The sequence below is a fragment of the Equus przewalskii genome, chromosome 17, assembly GCF_037783145.1.
Source record: "Equus przewalskii isolate Varuska chromosome 17, EquPr2, whole genome shotgun sequence".
NCBI lineage: Eukaryota > Metazoa > Chordata > Mammalia > Perissodactyla > Equidae > Equus > Equus przewalskii.
This window is the reverse complement of record NC_091847.1, coordinates 23176869-23198780: the sequence shown is the minus strand read 5'-3', so window position 1 is coordinate 23198780 and position 21912 is coordinate 23176869. Positions and strand designations below refer to the sequence as shown.

At 34.9% G+C, this 21912-nt stretch overlaps 1 protein-coding gene across 4 annotated transcripts in view; it reads left to right on the top strand.

Annotated features, from left to right (window-relative positions):
- Nucleotides 1-21912, top strand: part of LRP1B (LDL receptor related protein 1B) — a 1824802-nt gene that overhangs the window by 1681198 nt on the left and 121692 nt on the right. For all 4 annotated transcript variants that reach the window (XM_070581263.1, XM_070581262.1, XM_070581261.1 and 1 more), the window contains 7 exons: nt 198-304; nt 4872-5001; nt 6886-6992; nt 7334-7466; nt 14075-14197; nt 19614-19739; nt 20730-20867. In XM_070581263.1, the coding sequence (XP_070437364.1) occupies nt 198-304; nt 4872-5001; nt 6886-6992; nt 7334-7466; nt 14075-14197; nt 19614-19739; nt 20730-20867 (864 nt within the window). The remainder of the gene's footprint in view (nt 1-197; nt 305-4871; nt 5002-6885; nt 6993-7333; nt 7467-14074; nt 14198-19613; nt 19740-20729; nt 20868-21912) is intronic.

Below are 21912 nucleotides of genomic sequence, written 5' to 3'. Positions count from 1 at the left end.
ATGACTTTAAAAATAAATTCAGAAAATAAGTATATTATGTATGATTGATGCTTCATGAAACATTTTTCCTAAGCAATTTATGGGTTCTGCTTGGATAACCTCTTTTTCTTTAATGCCACCTCATGCTGGAAGTCATATAAATTTTAGAATTCAGTTGCATGTAATAGAATAACCCTGTGCTATTTTTCTGTCCCCAGAGCCACAGACCTGTACATTGAAAGATTTTCTCTGTGCCAATGGGGACTGTGTTTCTTCAAGGTTTTGGTGTGATGGAGATTTTGACTGTGCAGATGGCTCTGATGAGGTAGGCATCTTTAAAAAATCAAAAAAAAAGAAAGTGATTCTGTAGAATATATTTATAATAATTATTATTATTCAGTCCAATGAGTGTGACAAGGACAGCTCTGAAATGCACTTTGCTCCTGACACACTGAGATAAGTATTATATCTAAGTGCTGTGCTGCACACACTCAGCACAGGGAATAGCTCTTGTGCTTCTATTGACAGTTAATTTTAGTCTGTTTTACCTCCAGTGGTGAATGACTGGATTGGGAATAGGATGTTTGGAAACCCTATTCCCTATAGCTGATGCCCTTGCCATCTGTGAATTTGTCCATAAATTTGCTGCAGTATTTATAGTCAAGACTAATATTTTTATGCATTTTAAACAGTTTCTTCTCCCCAGTCTTTTTCTTCAATAAATATGGTCTTATAGTCTTCTATGTGGGTCATCAATTTCCATGAAACCACAGGTTTAGCTTTGTTTAGATGATGAATCACAGTCCATTTATAATAAGGCCTATGTACACATGGCTTAAGTGAAAAAGTTTAGAATTTCTCTGGATAATTCTGTAAACTTACATTGTGCTAACATTTATAATTCTTCATATAATTCATTGTTTATGCAACTGTACATGTCTGTTTCAGCTATTAATTACTCTATGAAGCTTTAAAAATAATACATGGCACGTGGTTGTATTTTTTATCAATCAAATCTAAAATGACCCCAAGCTGTCGCTTTCCAATATCAGGAAGATGATGGCCCAATAATAGTCACTTTTCATGATTTTCTCTATTAATGATTTTCCATGTTAATATCAGGATCACAGGAGTTGCGCAAATCAAGTCCAGTCAGAGATGAAGGAAAAACAAAGTCTTCAGTCTTCAGTGTCCACCGTGGCCCCTTCTGGTTGACATGCAGATATACTTACCTAACTCCTCATAAAGGTCCTCTCACTGGCAATAGGCTTGGCCAGAGAGAATCTTCCTTGGTGCTCTAGAGGTTTCTGTGTTTCAGGTCCAGCTTGCTTAGATAGCCACTGATTTCCTGCCGCTTTGAGAGACACTGCAGGTCTGTACTCTTTACACAACCCACACAAACTAGTTCTCTCCAAACCTTCAGACTTTCTTATTAGGATTGGACAATTCTCCATTCTCTCATTTTCTTGGAAAAGTCTCCATAATCACATTCGGGAGCCTAGATTTTGGAAACCAATGTGCATTTAACTTTACACTTAAAGGTCATAAAACCTAAATCTTGAGGTTGCAAAGGTCTCTCAGGAGAAGTTGAAAAAATACTACTCCTATTCATGAGGCTATTCACAAAACAAGTCAAAACAAACTTTTAAAAAAATCCTCAGGGGAATTAAATTCTTACATCGCTCAGCTACATACTTACTTAGTATCCATTTATTCGAAAATTATATTGAATATTCCCAGTCAGGAAAATATATTGTGTAAACTCATTCACATCGTAAAACTGTTTTAATTTTGTTTTCTTTTCAAAATATATTCCACCAGCCCTGTGTAATCTGTGAAACATCAAGAGGTGGGGATCTATTGCTTAAGGCTTATGATTTCACCTTGCATGTTATTCACTAGATGTCCAAGGGACATATACAGAATCAAGCACTTCCTTTTCAAAATCTTATTTATGTGAAAGTAGATATCCTTATTAACACTATTTCTCTCATGCCATAAGTTCAGGAACGTAGTTTTTTGATGGCTGAATATATCTACGTTATGCAGACATTTTCATAATGCCCCTAGGGAATAAAATTAACTCTATCAAAGGTAGTCTTTCTCTACATTAACAGATACTTAGTATAGACTATATGCAATGAAGTGGCTAACACTGTAGGCAGCTGATTTCTATTTTCTTTCTAAAGTCTAGAATGACAGGTTGCATTGACAAAAACAAACAAAGAAGGAAACAAACAAAAACATGAACTGAACAAATGACTGGAGAGCAGAAACACATACAAGATACTCTCATATTAGGAACAAAAAAGAAAATTGTAAGGACAAATTTTTGTATGAATGTGATAATTAATTTGCTAATATGCAGTCAAAACAATAAAAAAAATCCCCAAAACTTGAATCAATGTAATTGCACATCAAGTTAGAGCATACACAGAGAAGAATTATTTAAAGTGACTTTAAAATATAAAATTTGGCCTCTGCATCCAGTACGAGATGTTGTAAGAAATGCAAGGGAATCTTAAACTGTATTTATACAGTTATTGTTAATAGTAATATTGGTTTTGTTAATTTGAAAATCATACATATTGAGAGTAGGACAGTTCAAATGCTCAATTATGTTAATATTATAAGCATTCAAAAAATTTAAACAAAAGAAAGGAGACACAAATGTAGAAACAAAAATGTAAGTAAAAATCTTGCACTATTAAATTCTAAAGAGTCAGTATGAGATCTTGATTCATCTTTCACTTTCAAATAAGAAATGATTTTTTGATAATTTTGTTATATTGTTAGTTTTCTGATTCTATTGTTCTTATGTTAAAATAATCCAGAATATAAATAAGTTGGGTGGAGAATGAATGAAACATGAATAGTGAAGCATTGATAACTATTAAACATCCATGCTGGGCATAGGGGGCTCATTATTCTATTCTATTTTTATGTATGTTTGTAAATGTTTAAAATAACAACTAAATACCCTACAAATACACACACACACACACACGCACACATAAACACACATATGTATATCAACTATAATGTAATTTGTTGTAAATTGAAATCTGATGACAGAAAAAGTGCCTGGAAGTACCACTTTCTGTATTGTTGTCAATACAGATACACCAATGCTATTGGTTCTTGAGCTCTTCTACTTAAATTTGCCTTATTGCTGAGATTATGTTCATTAATTAATTAACAGTTATGTTCATTAATTCTACAAATATATACTGAGCAGTTGTTACAATCGTGGTACAGTATTAGATATTTGGCTCATAGACAGACATGATCCTTATCCATACAAAGGGACATGATCCTTATCCTTGTGGAGCTTAATTAAATGAGATTTTAATTTATATTCCTTGTTTTCCTCATTTACTACTTCATTCATTCATTCAGCAGGTTTTTTAGAATGTTTACTATGTCCCAGGCACAATGCTGAGCATGGGAGTACAGTGGTGAACAGTACATATGAAATCCTTTCTCTTGACCAGTGGATGGGCTATTTCTCCACAATTTTTCACACCATTCACTGTTGCATACCTTACCCCCCAAATACACCACATTTATAATTGTCCTTACATATGAAAAGCTTTTTCTTAGGTAGTTACATTTCTGTTAAAACTTCTTCTGTGAAACCTTTCCTAAATACCATAAGAAACCGTATCTTTAAAACCATATCTATTTATTTTGACAGTTAATGTATTGTATTGCAATCATTGGTTTAGGTGCTGGCCTTTCCTACCAGTGTATGAGTTTGTCAATTACAGGGAGTAAATCTTAGTTTCCTTGTATTCTTATCGAGGAAACTCTCTGGCAAATGGTAAACCCTCAATACTTGGGGAAAGAAGGGAAGAAGAAAATCAATTGTATAGCAGGTAGTCTAATTAAACTGCCATCAGTAAAGAGAAAATTACAGGAATTTAGAAAGTAAACTTTCCTTGCTTACATGGGGATGAAACTGGGAAGAAGCAGGGAGTAACAGTTCAACATGCTTCACTCACTGGGAGTTTCACAAGCTGTGAGAGTGTTGCACCTTTTGTAGAAGGAACAGACCAGTACATTTTGGTAGGAATAGAAATTTCTTAACAACAGGAAAACATCGTCCCAGCAGGACATTTCATTGGAACATCTCATTTTATCTAGAGTTGTCAGACCCAAGGAAGGTAAATTTCTGGAGGATCCCTTTCATTGAACTTATATAAAAAATTGAAAGATCCCCAAAGTAAATCTACTATCTTGTTTGACTTACAGAAAAAATCTATATGTGAGCTAGCTGAAATGAAAATTGTGACAGTTCATTTCACAGTTCTTTAGGAACAGATGTCAGAAGACAGAGGATTATGAATAGCGACTAAACTGTAAAGGGACAGATACAGAGGAAAAGAGATGGGGAGAAAGGAAAAGAAAGAACACCAGGGGAAGTTTTGTCAGTGCAGAACAGATTTGCCTGAAGATTCTTGTTTGTTTCACATTCCATCCTCCTACCCTACTCCCAAGGAACTGGATGTATTTGCTTAGAAATAAATTTTTAACTCTTTTGTTTCCCCACAATCTTCCTTCTCACCTACAATTATTAAAATTACATTACCATAACTGTCTCTTGAAGAATGATGTACTCAGAGCAATTTAATTAGTATACAGAAGCCGTGGGATTTACATTCTTTTTTCATTTCTCTGTTTTATTATAACTCACAGAGACAAATAAAAGTGGAAAATTGTAATAATTATGCTATATAGCAATGGGCTTAAATATGACCATCTGAGCTTCTTGTATGTGGCAGACATGGTATCTACACTTCTAGCTTTCTATGAATAAGGTTTCTAGCTGTCTTTTGGGTTATATTTCTTTAAAAATTTGCTTTTTATTACATCTTTGTTATTTTTGACAGAGAAATTGTGAAACAAGTTGTTCCAAAGATCAGTTCCAGTGCTCCAATGGTCAGTGTATATCAGCAAAATGGAAATGTGATGGCCATGAAGACTGTAAATATGGAGAAGATGAGAAAAACTGTGAGCCAGGTAAAATGATTGAGCTGATATTTAATTTGATATTTTAACTTGATGGAATTTAAATTTAAGCAATGATATGCAGAAAACAGTGGCAAATGCATGCACCTATATACTGTTTTTAAAAACAGTCTGAAATACCTGTAGATAAATTAATTGTTGTGCCCTTTATATACTTTGAAAGTGTTTTGGCAAATAAGAGCATTGCTATGTTCAGGATCCAAGCATTACTCCCCAAATTTTGATTTTCTGGTTTTTGTATCTTTCCACACCATTTGGAATTGATTTTCCAAGGCAGAAAAATGAAATGTGTTGAAACTCTAAGTACTATAAAAATGAGGTTTTCAGTTATGGAAATTAAAGTTATGAAACAGAATGTAGTAGTTTCGATGTGATACCAACTGAGAAAAAGCATAAGTGGATCATTTCTATTTACATCTTGGTTCAAAGTCAAAATAAAATTAAGAAGCAAAACCAGAGTATAGGGAAAAAACCACCCAATTTATTCATTTCTATTCCTTAAATATGACTATATAAACATGCTTATTAAAATTTAATTTGTATACTTAGATATTTTAATAAAATTGTCTGATAGAAAAAAATTACTGGGCGAAAATCATACTATACCCTACATGTAACCATGAAACCATTACCTTGAGAGTCTAGGCCAGAGTATAAGGCACACACATTACCATATCCTAGTACTGTCCCATGGTCCATGTTGCTAATTGATGACATCTTTTTTTTTTACTGAATCCAGACATGTTCTCAGATCCCTTATTAATACAGATATCTAGGCAAACACTCCAATTAAAAGGAATTAAAACTCAAGGATAAAGCCTTTTAGCATCCCTGGACTAAGCATTTCAGACCACAAAGTCATTATGCTAGTACATTTGGCTACCTAGTGGTCTAGTACGAGGCCAAGAATGCCAGAGGTTTGAATGCAAGCACAGCAGACTCAGACCCATAGACAAAGGAAGCTGTCATAATTAGTGTGTCAATTAATTATGTTGGATACTGGTACTAACTTATTTATTCACATGTTATTTTTATTTTCTGGATCATACAGGAATTCTTCACATTCTATAGACTCTGTTAATTATACATATATTCATGTTTAAAACCTGAAAACAAAAATAATTCTTAAAACTTATGCAAATATGACATTTATGTCAGCGTAGCCACACAGATATCTTGGGGTCTATGAGACCACGCCAAGGTTGCCACTTTTAGCTTTATACAAGACATATATGAATTAACATTCCCAAGGGTCACTAAATCCTATTACAGTTTTGAAAATAACTTGAGGCTTTTTTCTTTTAAATAATTTAATTTAAAATTGTGAAAAATTCATTTAACTCTTCAAAATCAAATGGATGGAGTATGTAGAGTTTTTTCCCTCTCTTTCTTTAGTCTAGTGAGTTGAATACTTACTGAACAGGTCATTACATCATTGAGGTGTGTTTCATGCAGTCCAATAATATTGTAAAGCTCATTTGAAATGAAGGTTTAATATCAGATATTCAATATAGTTTAAATAATATAAACTATTTTTTTTAAAGATTTTATTTTTTCCTTTTTCTCCCCAAAGCCCCCCGGTACATAGTTGTATATTCTTAGTTGTGGGTCCTTCTAGTTGTGACATGTGGGACGCTGCCTCAGCGTGGCTCGATGAGCAGTGCCATGTCCGGGCCCAGGATTCGAACCAACGAAACACTGGGCTGCCTGCAGCAGAGCGCGCGAACTTAACCACTCGGCCACGGGGCCAGCCCCTAATATAAACTATTTTTATTCCTACTTATGACATTTTTTATATGCTTATCCATGTTTTTATCTATCAAACCACTCATTCTTTTTACTGAATCTAAATCTCAACTTTATAATTATATTCAGCTTCTCCTACTTGCTCATCAAGTGAATATATATGTGCCAGTGGCGGATGTATTTCAGCATCTTTGAAATGCAATGGAGAATATGATTGTGCTGATGGTTCAGATGAGGTAAAAATCTATCATTTGATTAAATTCTCTGAATTACATTAATTAGGTTTGAGAAAGAAAATGTAATGAGAATAGAATAAAGAGACAGAATCTTGATTCTTAGCATTAAATGTTAGAACAAATACATTGAACATAATAATTTCAACAAATACTTGAATCTTCCTGCTGTTCATATACCCATAAACTTCATTGTCATTTGTAAGGGTTATATTCATCAAATCAAAATAAAGGAAAGCCCACAGTGTAATAAATCTCCAGCATTGTCAGCTGCACGTTGACTGTGCCTGTGACTGTATCATTATCATTAATGAAAACTGCAGTGCTCATTTGTGTTTGAACAGATGGACTGTGTGACTGAATGCAAGGAAGATCAGTTTCGATGCAGAAATAAGGCCCACTGTATTCCAATTAGATGGCTGTGTGATGGAATTCATGACTGTGTGGATGGCAGTGATGAAGAGAACTGTGATCGAGGTAAGGTATTTGTGTGTGTGTGTGTGTTTGTGCGTGTGTGTGTGCACATGTGCCTGTAAATAAGAGAATGGCCATTAAGGGGCCGTGCAGAATATAGAGTGTGCTAGAGGCAGAGGACAGGATCATTACATGATTCTCTTTACTCTTTCTAGTTTCATTACATAATAGCCTGTTCTAAATAAATGAAATCTGAATCATTTTCAGACAGAGTATAATGTCAATCTTTGTATGACAGAGGCAACCAGAATGCAAGTCTTTATTGAGTGCCTACCATGAGCATGTCTTTGGACTAGATGTGGGGTCAGGGGTAGGGATACAAGAAGAATGCAGGGAACACAGCCACTGGAACTATTAGTACAAAAATGTTTTCTGATATGTTTCTCTTCCACATTGCTTTCCTTACTCTGAAAGAATAGAGACAACAGATATACTATATTACACATATTCAAATGCCAGCTCGTATATAGGTTGTAGGTTGTGCCCCAAATTTCCTTCTTGCCATATGGTTGAGAAAATGACCCACGTTTTTTGTCATTCTGGAGGACAACTTTCAGTTTTGTAGTATATTGTTTTCCAGCTGTGTGAAAATATTTCCTAACAGATAACGAGTTTTTAGTTGTAAATCACCACATTACAAGCAGCAATTGTTACTACTTTAGAGTTAATGAGATGAAAGCAAAAAGATTACGGGCTGAAGCTTAAAATGACCATAAATCATGTAATTTTTATTGTTTTCATAATGTTAAATATGTTGTTTAAATGCAAAATTTCTTTTAACCTGCTTCCAAAAGTCTCTCAATGGACTTGACATTTCAGAATATTTGGAACATCATCAATAAAGATGATACTAGATATTGACATATGTTGCAAGGCATTTGAACAGGCATGTAGGGTTTCTACAGTTTAAGCGTATCTAAAATATTTACTTCTGTAAATATCTAGTCACTCACGGAAAAATATCTCCTACTTTCTTTAATATTAGATCAAACCTTTGTGAGTTGCTAATATCTCCATCCCAGATCTGATATAAGTGTTGCTATTTTCAGCAGAAGAAATCCTAGTTTTCATTTGGAATCTGCAGTGCATTATAAAGAGCCATAAAAGGTTAAACTTCCATAAGGCTGTTTCTACTTTTGGTTAAGTTCTCACACTCCTGTAATTGAGCACTGTAGAGATAGCAAACTTTGTGAACATTCTGGCACCAACAACTCTTATATTCAAAGACTTTGGGACAACAATTAAGTTAATTTATCTTTTTCCGTTTTCTGGCTAATAAGCTTCATCTTCTCAACTTCAGTCGCCGTCACCAGTCTGATTCTTTCTCTCACTGGTTCCGGCCCGGACTCATGCAATACTATCTTATTGGTCTCCAGTACATCCTACTCACTGACTCTTACCAGGTTTATCTTATTTAAATGTAACTCTGATTATGTCAATCTTTACTCAAAGCCTTCCTTCCTGGCTACATACAAATAACTCAACCTGGCAGTCAGGGTGACAAGAGAGTGATCCCATTTTACCTTCCCAGTCATATTCTACTACTCCTTTTTATGTATTATATGTGCTGGTCAAACTGGAAGATAATATTCTAGCAATATCCTCTATGCTTTTCAACATCTTTCCTTAATCTTCTGCCCTTTCTACTATCTTAACATAATTGTCAATAAAAACTGTATCTATCCTTTCATGTCCATCTCAGTTACTACTGTCCAAATGGCAGTCTTTTTTGAACTTTCCCTAGCAACCCTTTGATTGCGCTCCAGTTGTCAAAATCTTCCTTCTAATGTAATTACTTCTGTATTATTTGACAAAATTTCCCCTGTTGGAATGTGAGTTTCTTGATGCCAAAAATCAGGGATGCAAACAGAACAAGGAAATACTTTCAGGCAGTGGGATCTTTATGTACAAAGACATGGAGGTGAGAGATACGTTAACTATTTAGGAACAACAAGTAATTAAGGATTCATGCTATAGAACTTGGTTTTAATATTAAGCATAATGAGAAGTTTTCCAAGGCTTTTAAGCAGTCTTCAAGTATTAATAAAAAAAGGAGGGGATGATAGGATTTGAACTACATAATAGTACAAAGAATTTACGGAAATAAGAATCAAGAGATTTGGTTTTTTGTCTTCTCTCCATGGGTCTTTCTGTGCTTGTTTTTTCATACTATGAAATTCAGTCACAGTGAGACGTATCCAAGAACTGTAGAAATATCTGGAAAATGAGTATGTGTGTATGGCAATGGGGGGGAAGTGTTTGTTTATGTAAACAATTCCAGGTTAAAAAGTCAAATATTACAGTGAAAAAATTGGACCTTATTGTATTTGAAATCTGAAATGTCTCTCTGACTTACAATGATTCTGCTAAATGTTTAAACTTACTGACTAAAAAGAGTTGAGAGCCTTTAATTCAATCATTTAGATATGTGTCAAAGCTCCTCTCCCCTCTCTACTCATACTTCTAACTTTTCTTGGGTTTCTTTGCTGCTAGGTAATTCAATTCCAATGAAATATCTTGTCGGTTAAAGAATTTGATCCTGGATGGATGTACCTTAAGGCACGACCAAGTTCAGATTTCTAGTATTTAATTTACTCCCAGGAAGTGGTTTAGGTATTAGATAAGTGTACTTCAAGGCATTGAGGAAATGGAATGCCACAATAAACACCTCTTCTGTTAGTTCTCACTTGCATTCATCTCAAATCTGGACACATGAGCGAACAGGGGCTAAGCATCGTGGTGGGAAGGTAAGACAGCTGCAGGATAAACATGGAACATTTCCCAAGTGAATCAATTTTACTGGTTTACTTTAAAAAGACTAAAACCCAAAATACTATGGAATTAAAAGTAGCATCCATATTTTTAAAGGTAAAACGCATTGCCTCAAGAAAACGGTGTGTGTTTGTTTTCACCTGAGCACCCAAACTTTACTCTTTATAGCAATTTTGATGGAAAAGATTGAGAGTTATTCCTTTTAGTAATTGTCAGCTCAAAAATATTTAAACTATTTATGAAAATTATAAAATATTATCATATATTAAACTCTCTCTCAACACAAATTAAGAGGAGAGCTCTAGATGCTTATTTTCTGTGATGATGCACCTGTCCAGATTTCTCTGAATCTGCCAAGGGCTCAGTGATATTTAAGCATAGGTTATTGTTAATTAATATATACTTTTCTGTTTTTCTAATAACCTCGTGTGGAGCTGATCAAGAATGTGACTAGGAAACTGGAATTTTAATCCAGCTAATCTCTTTAAATTATACCTATTCTGTTGTTTATGTGTGCTTCATGCCATTTCAAAATAAGCATTTTAACTTAGACTCAGGATGTCATGGTCGTCCCATGATGCATTTTTTGAAATGCAAATTCTTTATAGTACAATGGGAAGCCTTTAGTAGGTTATCACAAAAGCTTTGCCCATCTGTTTCAATTATGATTTCATTTATGTTTCTTCTTCTTAATAAAAATAGTGGCATGTCTCACACTCTTATGGGGAAAATTATAATGTTGTCCAATGCAATACCTTAGTGAACTCATTTTTTCTTTTAACGAGACTTATGTGCTACAAATAGGGTTTTCTAAAATAATTAGAGGATGTCAAGAGTTCACAAATTTTGTTTGAATTTAATCCATTGTAAAATGGAACATGCAATGTGATTTAGTTATTAGAATCTTTGTTCTGAGATAATACAACTCTCCTTTATTCTATGGATTTTGATATTGATTTAAGCCAACACTCACCGCACACCAATATTCATATCTGAAGTTTCTTTAATACCAGAGACTGAGCATGTTATCTTTTTTATTGTTTTCAGGCAGAGAGTTGTTAAATGGTCATATATTTTCTTGCATGCGTTTTGATGATTGAGATTACTTTTAGAATTAGTGCATTTTAGAGCTGAACATCGAAGAAGTTTGAGAGAAAGCGGCATCCCAATGCCAGATATTGTACTGTCAGAAGTCTCACACGGTGATATTCACCTTGAAGGACTCACCAAGAACTTGCTTTTATGTGTCTTAGAGTTTGTTAGTCGTCAGAAATGCCGATGTAACTATACTGGTTCTGCTAAGTATTTTTGTAGCAAATCACAGAACTGTTCTGAATGACATAAAAGAAATTCTTGGTCTCAGCTTCAGCTATCACTCAAGATTCTAAGCAGTCTACCCATATTTCCATAATCATCTCTCTTAACCATTAACCATATCAGATTTTTTAAAAGTTGACTTTTTTCCTCCTTTCTACTTCACTGAAATAATAAAAATTGGTTTTTTTTCAACATCTGGCCATCAAATTAACAAAGCTACCTGTTGCTGTGCCTAGGCTTTCCTCCTTTCTTCCTCTTAAAATGAAAGTTTTGTCTTACCTACAGTCTAAGGACAATCCTTTTATTTTGCTTTAGATCTCAAATCCTTCACACTTTCTGGATTCTCGAGGAACTCATTATATCAATTACCTTTTCTTTTTCCTGTATCCTAACTTTACTATGTACTGAATTAGTTTTGGAAGCACTTAAATATGTGTTAAGTTATCTCTTTTTCTCCGTACAAACAACTAGGCTCTTTTATTCACGCACTTCCTTCTCTGTCCCTCCCCTTTAAAACCAAACTTCTAGAAAGAGATAGCTACACTAACTACTACTTCTTCATCTGATGATAAGTTACTACAAACATTTCACTAAACCCACCACTACTTCACTAAACCTACTCTCTTAGCATTATTTAAATGTTAACTACTACCTTCTTGTTAGAAGTCTTCTCAGGTATTTATCCAACCACTCTAATTACTTCCTCTCAGTCTCTTTTGTAGATTCCTCTTCATCCATCCAATCTTTAAATGCTGATTTCCTGTGTTCTCTTCTAAAGTTCAAATAATAACTATACTCTGGACATTCCAAGCTATACATTTACAGCTCAGAAGCCTACTCTATATTTCAGACGTATTTATCCACTAGCCTGCTTAAATATCACTACATGGTCATCTTACCAATACGCTAAGTGAATTCTGTCATCATTTCTATTAATCCTGTTCCTCCTGCTGTGTTCTTTTGTTTATTGAACAACACCAATGTTCACCAAATGGTCCAGATAAACCAAAAATTGAGTACTACATTTGACTACTCATTCACCTTTGCCGCCCTCCTCTATTTAGCCATCAGATCCTAAGGATTCTACCTCCTGAAGAGCTCTCATATGTAGCTACTCTAAATCAAGCTACTATCAGTTCTCTTCTGGATTTGCCACAACCCCTCTGCAAATTGGTATTTTCCCTCTAGTCATGGCTTTATTCTCGCTGTCTTCATTTCCAAGTTCTCTGTACTGGAGTTAGTGTTATCATTCTAAAATCCAAATCTGATTCTTTCATTTTGTAAGTTAAATCTTTGCTATTGGAAGCGATTATTAGAGATTTGTATGCAAGTCAAAACTCAGAACAAGAAGAGCTGTTTGACTTCACAAGCCTAAACTCATTATTCCCTCCAAAGTGCATCCACAAGTTGAGCAATGCTTCTTCTTCCATATTTTCTAGGCTTGCAAGGATGAGCTCTATCACTCCCCAGCCCCATGTTTTAATGAATATATCCATTTTTAAATATGTTTATACTGTCAGTCATCAAATCTAGCCAATGTAGAAACCGTATTTCTTATCTTGTCTATGAGATTTAAATAGGTAGTGTAATTCTCTGAAAGAAATCTTATTTATCTTAATTCTAAATTTGCATCAAGTTTCTTTGTGTTCTTTCCCCAAGTACTGCTTGTAAATATAACCTTATAAATCACTTTAATCATACCTTTTTTGTAACGTATGAAGACATTGAATCCCAGAGAAATTAATAGACTTGTCCAAAGCAAAGCAAAGCAAGTTCCACTATATATTGATACATATCTAAACATGTAACCAAAGTTTATTAGTACTTTGAGTCCTTTCTATGTGGTAGGTGTACTTCTTTTTAAGTTAGAATATTCCTGCATTTTTTTATGCTTTCTACTTAATTGTGAAAAGAGGATAAATGCAACCATTTGAAAAATACAAAAAAGTAGTGTACCCTATTGCACAATTTTTATAAGGATAACTGTAAAAATTCAGCACATCACCAACTTCTTAATTCTGTTATAAAATGAATTTTTTCTCTGTGACTGCAAAAAATTTTCACTGTTTGTTCTCAATTTTCAGTGATTTAGTTTGTCAGTTTTCAGATACAGCTAAATTATCTAATATTTTTTAGAGTGCCTTTTCTCTCCAGAAAAACACAATGTTTAATAGTGAAAATGAATACTATTTAAAATCTAAGTTTCTGTACATTCAGTAAGATGAAAATTATGTGAAGTGGAAGGTAATTTAGATTTGAGAAAACTTTCCTCTATCATCTTATCAGTAGTCTCCAAAGAAAATATGATACATATGAGGGTAATATCAGATTGTTTTGAAAAGTAAACCATGAATATCTTTTTAAAAAAAGTTTGGATGTTACCTGTCCTTAGTATTATACAGGAAAAAAAAAATAAGACTCAAGAAACTAGATACTGTGCTGAGAAGTAGAAGAATATGTGCTCTGCTGTCTGGCATTAATTATGCTGAATCTCTATTTCTCTTTTTTGTTTTAAAATAAAGGAGGAAATATATGTCGAGCGGATGAGTTCCTTTGCAATAATTCCCTTTGCAAACTGCATTTCTGGGTTTGTGATGGAGAAGACGACTGTGGAGACAACTCTGATGAAGCCCCTGATATGTGTGGTATGACATTTCACGTGGCTCTAGGGTGTACTTTCATCTCCTGATCTAATGCACCGGCGTGAATCAATAAAGTGGTGAGGTGAACCACAAATTCTACCATCCTGGGGTTAGGTAGATAAAGTGTAACCACAGATACAGCTTTTGTTCAAGTAATAAAGGAGATTACCCTGTTCAAAGTTTATGACTTTATAGAGAGCCCTCCTAAATCTGAACTTGCACATGTCAACACTCTTCAAAAGATAGATTATGGTCTGTCTGCGAGGATTTAGGGCTGTTGACCTTTTGAATTGAGTAAGTTTCATGTAAGGACTTTGGCTTCACACCAAATTGGTGCTTTAGGCTAAAAAAAAAAAATTCGATAGATAAGTATATGGAAAGAAATGTGAATAATAAAATCATGTAGTTCCGCAAGTCACCTTCTACTGAGACTGGGGTTGTTTGAAAAGACAGTCTTTGGAGGGTGTTATCTGTAGGTACAACTGATGAGAGATATAACTAAGTTTCATTTTCAGTTCATATACAGAATCTTACAGAGGTGACTCTAGAGAACCACCAGAGATTATTTTTTTCTGAATCATAATTCATGAAGAAATATGAGTTTAACTGCCACTATTAAGCCAGAAACTATTCTTTTTATAAACAGTGTTTTTTGTATTCTCTACTCCAGCACAAAACTAGTGAGTGGAATAGGACATGTTTGGTAACTAATTAACCATAGGGAGCTCCGGAGACACTCCCCAGGACCACTTACAGAGCGAAGAAGTGATTCTCGGTGACACGCCACACAGCCACCGGAAAACTTGTAAAATGCATCCAGTTTGATTCTCTGAATGTTTCTGCATTCCCCTCAGTCATCAGAATCAATATTGAGTCAAGCTATTATGTGCCAGAAGACTATGGGATTAAAAAGAATGAACAGCACATGGTTCTCTTTGACAAGGAGATCTTATTCTGCTTGGACAAATAGTAATTTCCATCCACGGTATTTCAGGCAATGCTAGAATTAAGTAAAAGGTACAGACAAGAGAGAGGGGAATAAGATGAAATCTGCCTAACAGGGAATTCAGAAAGCTACAATTTTGAAAGATCTAGACTAAAAGGCACCATAGACGTAGTGAATGGCATGAGAAAAATGATCTGTTCACTAAATTAATAAATATTTATTAAACTAGAGACCATGATTATTTTGGGGAATATGATGCTGAGAGAAACAAACATGGACCCTGACTACACATAGCTGAGAATCTAGTAGAAGAGTGGAAGAGTGATACGAATGATCACGAAAATATATAGTCACAAACTATGGTACATGCACTGAAGAAAATATATAGTAAGTTATAAAAGTATAGAAAAGGAGATTTTATTTAATCTTGGGTTATGGGAAATAACATTTGAGTTGAGGCTTGAGAAATATATAGCTGCCATGTAGGTGGTAGGTGAAAGGAATGGTGGAGGTGGACGCTGCAACATTTTAGGCAAAGGAGTTGATGTAGAAAAGCCCTGAGGCAGAGCAAACCATAGCTTTCTGGAGGAACTGAAAGATCCAACGTGCCTGGAGAGTAGAGCAAGTTAGCTATTGGTTTAGGATGAAACTGCGGAGTCAGGAGAGATAACTGGAACCTTGTGAGTCTTAGTAGGGATTTTAAAATTTAGACTGACAGCAATTAAATATACTAAAGGGTTTTAAGCAGAGGAGGCACATGGTCATATTTACATATTACGAATATTGGATATAGAAGGCAAGGCTAGTTAAGACAGTTGCAGTGTTCCAGGCAAGCTATGCTGTTAGCTTGGATTAAGATAATGACAGTACATGATGGCAAAGATTTGAAGGTGATTTAAAAGGCAAAATAAATTGGATTAAATAATGGACTGGATGTAGTGGGTGAAAGAAAAGAAGTTGCCAAGTATAATTTATAGGATGTTTTTGCTTGCACATTTGAACCGATGAGGAACGTAGGAAGAAGAACAATTTTGCAGGTAAAGATTAGAAGCCTGGTTTGAGTTGCGTTTGAGGAGACATTCAAATAGAGATTTCAAGTAAGCGTTAGATGTTTGATTCCAGAGCTTAAAGAGTTGGTCTAGAGTTATAAATTTGAAAGTCAACATAAAATACAGTAATAAATATTACAGAACTTGTAAGATTTAGGCTGGGCGGGAGTAGAGCATAAGACAAGAAGAGGATTAAAATAGAATATTGAGGGACACTAAACACTAAATAAAAATAAGTAACCAGAAGAGACTCAAACGAGTGACCACAAAAGAATTAGGGGGGAAAAAGTATGGCAAAAGAAATACCAAGGTAATACAATGTTCCTAGAAAGACGGAATGGTTCCTGAAGAGGCAAGGGGAAAATGAGTTTCAAAGCAGGTGAAGAAATTAGTTTTAGATAAGGGTGGTGACCCTTTCTCTGTTATTAAAATATATTGAAATGAGTCGATAGACTATATGTAGATGCAGATGGATGTGCAATTATTTAATAAAATGTTAATAAATTTCCAATCTTTTTATTTTTGCTTTTTTGTGTGTATGAGGAAGACTGGTTCTGAGCTAAAATCTGTTGCCAGTCTTCCTCTTTTTGCTTGAGGAAGACTGTCACTGAGGCAACATTTATGCCAATCCTCCTCTATTTTATGTGGGATGCTGCCACAGCATGACTTGACATGTGGTTCTAGGTCTACAGCTCGGATCCAAACCCAGGAACCCCCGGCCGCTGAAGCGGAGTGCGTGAACTTAACCACTACGCTACTGTGCCAGCCCCTATTTTTACTTTTTTATGTGTGCAATAGAAAACATGGTCATATATAGAATGTGGAAGGTTGGTGTTGTAGGGATGTTTGAAAAAAATGCAGATTTTAATCATTATTGCAAAGGGTAAGAAAGTGATAGTGGCTAGATCTCTCTCTATATATAGAATTTCCAAATAGTGTTCAGGCCCCATCTGGCATTGATAAATATTCGTATTTCTGGTATGAGTTGGACTTGCGGTATGATCATGTGCAACATTCATGGGCTTTCCGGATGCAGACATTGGAATAGCAGATGGTTTTGTTCATCTAGGTTTGGGGTTTTGCTAAATAAGTAAGAAGAAAAGAGAAAAGGGCCAGAGAATCCAAATTATTTGGTGAAAGTGAATTTCTAAAAGAGTGCTTAGAACGGTGTCCAATATATAATAGGTTACCAATAAATATTTATTGAATGAGTAAATTAAAAGATGAAACATGGAATCTAATGTCAACAGAGAGAGAAGTAAACACAAAAAGTTGTTGGTGAATAGGAAAAAAATAGACCTATCAATGGGCTAAACTTTTAGCTAAAGCTAAAGAAAGGTCTTATTCAGATTGGTTGAATTAAAAAGTTGGAAAAGTAGGAGATTGTGGTCAGAATTTAGAGCATTCAAATTAGTGGCTTTGTAAATGAAGCAATCATAGGAAATAGCAAATCCAGATGCACCCATGTGTATCAGCTAGTGTTCTTATCTGCAAGCAACAGGAAGTGTCATTAGCTGAATGAAGAAGAAAATTTTGTTGAAATTTACCAATGTTCACAACCTTCCAGTAGAGTGGGTGGTGTAGGTGAATTAGTGTAAAAGGACATTGGGTCTGAGAAACTCAAGGAGCTAAGAGGTGTGGTTATTGTTTGGTTTGCTCAAGTGGATGTTGAAGCCATCTAGGATGCTGGAATGAATTTGGAGAGAAATAGCTATGAGGGAAGGTGCTGCAGTCTTTAGTGAATTGGTGAGGCGGTAATGTTTACAAGTTGATGAGAAAATAGCAATAAGGAAGAGGTATAATCAAATGCCTGGCCCTCAAAATAGCATTTTTGTTTTTAGTTTATTTAAAAACATAGAATGTGAAGATTTGGTCCTGACGTTCTGGGAGCTGTAATAGGAAACTAAGATCTCTTCAGACATGAGATAACATGAGGTTTGAGCAATTTAACAGACGTTCCTAAAAGATCTAAAGGGGAGGAACTGTGCTTGGAGTGAGAACCAGATTTCAATTAAAACAAGGAGTTCAGGCCAGAAGGAATCTGGCAGATTTAAGGAGGTAGTAAAGTGGTATTGCTAGAATATTGAGAGTGACAAGGGATGAGTCTGTAGGAGTGGCATGGACAAGGTAATGATGTCTATTATGCCATGTAAGGTATCTTGAATTTTATTCTAAAAATGGTGGATAACTATAGAAGAGATGGTCAGATTAATGTCGTAGGTGGATTGTTCTTGTGGCTTTGGAGGATCTTAGGTTGGGCAATGAAACTGAGAGATTTAGGATTCTATAGCATTCATCTCTGTAAAAGATAATGAAGACCTGAGCTATTGTGATTGTAACTGGTATGTATGGAGACAAGAGGGCAAGTTTGGGGATGATATCAACTGGACCTGACTAATAACAGTTGAAGGTCAATGATAGGGATGCATTTAGAAGAATTCCAGACTTGTGGCTATGATGTGCCCCTCCCTGAACTATGGAGATAAGACAAAGCTTATGTTTGGGGAGAAGGGATTCATGGGGAAAATGGTAAAGAATTGAGCTTAGAATTTGTTGAATTTGAAATTCCTGAGATGTTGTCCTATAATTAATTGTGAGATGATAGAATTAGCAAATTGAAACAAGATATAGTGTCAAGTAAGTCCATGAGAATCTCTAAGCAGAGAATTCAACAGTGAGAACATCAGAGACCAATACCAGCCCCTTGGAGTTTTCCACATGTGAGCATGAAGAATCATTGGAGATGTTTGCTACTTCAGCAGTGGACGTCTTCAGATTCGATGGTGATGGAAAGCACAACTGTAAAATTCCCTGGCTTTCATTGTTGTCTCTTTAAATCTCACATACATACACATAGACATACACAAAAATTAAAAACAAATAGCTCAGATGACCTTATTTGCCTTAGATATGTATCTACACATTTGTTTACAAAGACAGAGAATAAGAAATATAGCTATAGTATTTGGGGGACTTTTTTTTCACTGGATGAATTATTTTCAATTTGGGGCCAGCAACATATGCTTGCTCAAGCTCTATTCTGTGTGAAATTGCTCTTTCAGGTAGCTAAGTGTCCTGTCATGTTGTATAAAACACAGGCATAAATTAATTTGGCACACCAGGTAAAGTCAGCTAAAATAAGGCATCTGGAAAGGAGACCATGAAGTTTGGCTCTTTTTCTTACTTCATTCAACATTTCAACGATACACTGTTTTCTGCAGTTAGTATAAATAACTAGAATCATAGATTCTATTATCACACATTTTTCTAGTATCTAAATCTAGGCAATTTCCACAGAAAAAGATATTCAGAAAACCCAGATTATGGATTTGAAAAGAAAGAAAGAAAAAGGAAGACAAAAAAGGATCGTTCTTCATATGTCAGTGTACTCAAAGGAGCTGCTTTGGTTTTTCTTTTTTTTCAGTCAAATTTCTTTGCCCACCCACAAGACCTCACAGATGCAGAAATAACAGAATATGCCTGCAGCCTGAGCAAAGGTGCAATGGGATTGATGACTGTGGGGACAGCTCAGATGAAGATCACTGTGGTGGTAAATCCATTTAATGTGAAATCACTGATTCAGTGACAGCTACAAGACAATATGATTTTAGAGCTCAAAAACTAAAAAAATATATTGTCCATGTGACAAGTCTGAGGGTATTTTTTTCAGGCACTTGATCTTCTGACAGGGTACGAAAATAATCTGCTAACATTTCATTTGCATAATAGAGCTGTGCAGCTTTATCTAGAATCTCTACTAGTCTGTAAATCTCTGTTGATTATAGGCACTTTATTCTAGAAAATACTGCATGAGAGAAACAACATAGTGGTTTAAAAATGTTCTCTGTTAAATAACTCCTGGAAGGGAGAGGACTTATATAGATAGATTATACGTATGGGTACCCAATCCCTTTTTTACAATTCCGAAATTAACAAAACTCTTAAAATTGAAGGATTTACTAAAGTATGTGGCAAAATCATTTGGTGACAAACCCTGACTTGAACTGACCCGAGGCAGTTTGTATTACTTTTCTTTTGTGTGTGTGTGTGTAAGATTGGCCCTGAGCTAGCATCTGTTGCTAATCTTCCTCTTTTTGCTTGAGGAAGATTGTTGCTGAGCTAACATCTGCGCCAATCTTCCTCTACTTTATGAGGGATGCTGCCACAGCGTGGCTTGATGAGCAGTGCTAGGTCCATGCCCAGGACCCGAAACTGTGAATCCCAGGCTGCTGAAGCAGAGCATATGAACTTTAACCACTACACCACCAGACTGGCCCCTACATTGTTTTTTAAAAAATCCCACTTAGAGGGAATATTCAAACATTTTTCTCTGGAAATACAGTGTTGTTTATTATAGGATAAATATATTGTTATTTTTCTAAAAATCCAAAATTTAAGAATTTTTTTAATTTGTCCCCAAGAGCGTCAAGTAAAGGATTGTGGACCCATGCTTTTAATAGCATTTAGTAAAATCTTAAACCAGTTCAATAACTTTGTTTTGATTCTGTGAAGCACTAAGTATTTTTTAATGACTCTATAGGTAAGCTTCCATATAAAGCAAGACCTTGTAAAAAAGATGAGTTTGCTTGCAGTAATAGAAAATGTATCCCCATGGACCTGCAGTGTGATCAACTTGATGACTGTGGAGATGGTTCAGATGAACAAGGCTGCAGAATAAGTGAGTTTATTTCCTGTTAAACAAGGTGCAGCGACACATAAATCCAGTTTCTGCTTCCACGTGACAAATTTTCTTTACTGCTGTGAGAAACGATTACTTTTCAAAATGTGCTTAAGTAATACCTTGTTTTTAAGCCTTTGCCAAAGCAACTTCAGAACATCACTCAAATTACTATCAGGAAGTGTGAGGTAGGAAAGGGTGATTTTGCAATGAGTACCATTCAGCTACTCTTGTTAGCTGAAGCTGAAAACTCAATATCCAAGTACCAACTTTGATGTCAACAAAGAAACCTATATCCCTTAATATTTTATTTTATAAAATATAAATTTAGCATTCTTTGAATTTTACAAACAGTGATATTTGGTTGAAAGATGGTAAATGTCTTAATAATTTATTCAGTGTTGTAAAATTTTAATCTATTGCTGAGTTATTCTTAAAGAAGACATCATTATTTTATTCATGAAGAGTGCTTTGATACTTGCATTGTTAGACCTTAATTGTTAATAATTTTGTGTTTAATGCTTGATATGTGATTTTCCACATTAAGAAAAGTAATTAAACTTATGACCCTACATTCAGATTACTTATAAAAGTCACAAAATAATTCCTTCTTTTAGGTCTTTTGTTTTTTCTCATTTATTCATCTAAGTTGTTCCTCACTGGATAATGGAGAAATACTCACCAGGATATGGCCCCATGTGTCTTAACCATGGTGTAGTTCCACTGCCATATTTTAGTTAATTATGAAATATTCAAGAGTCAGTGAGAACTAATAATGGTTACAATGCTGATCATTAAAGTTCTCTTATTTCTGAATAATTTGATTTGTTTAAGTAAAATAGAATTAATTCAATGTTACCTCTTTAACAATATCCCTCTCATTTATTTGCATTCTAAAATGTTTTGCTAAATGAGATAAAGCAATGAAATTGCAGCTACTATGCTGGAAATTACAAATATCACATCGTCTGTCCTAACTTGTGTTGCAGCCCATGACCATTGGGGCATGTTCCACACTTGAATGTTGCTTCTCCCATGTATATCC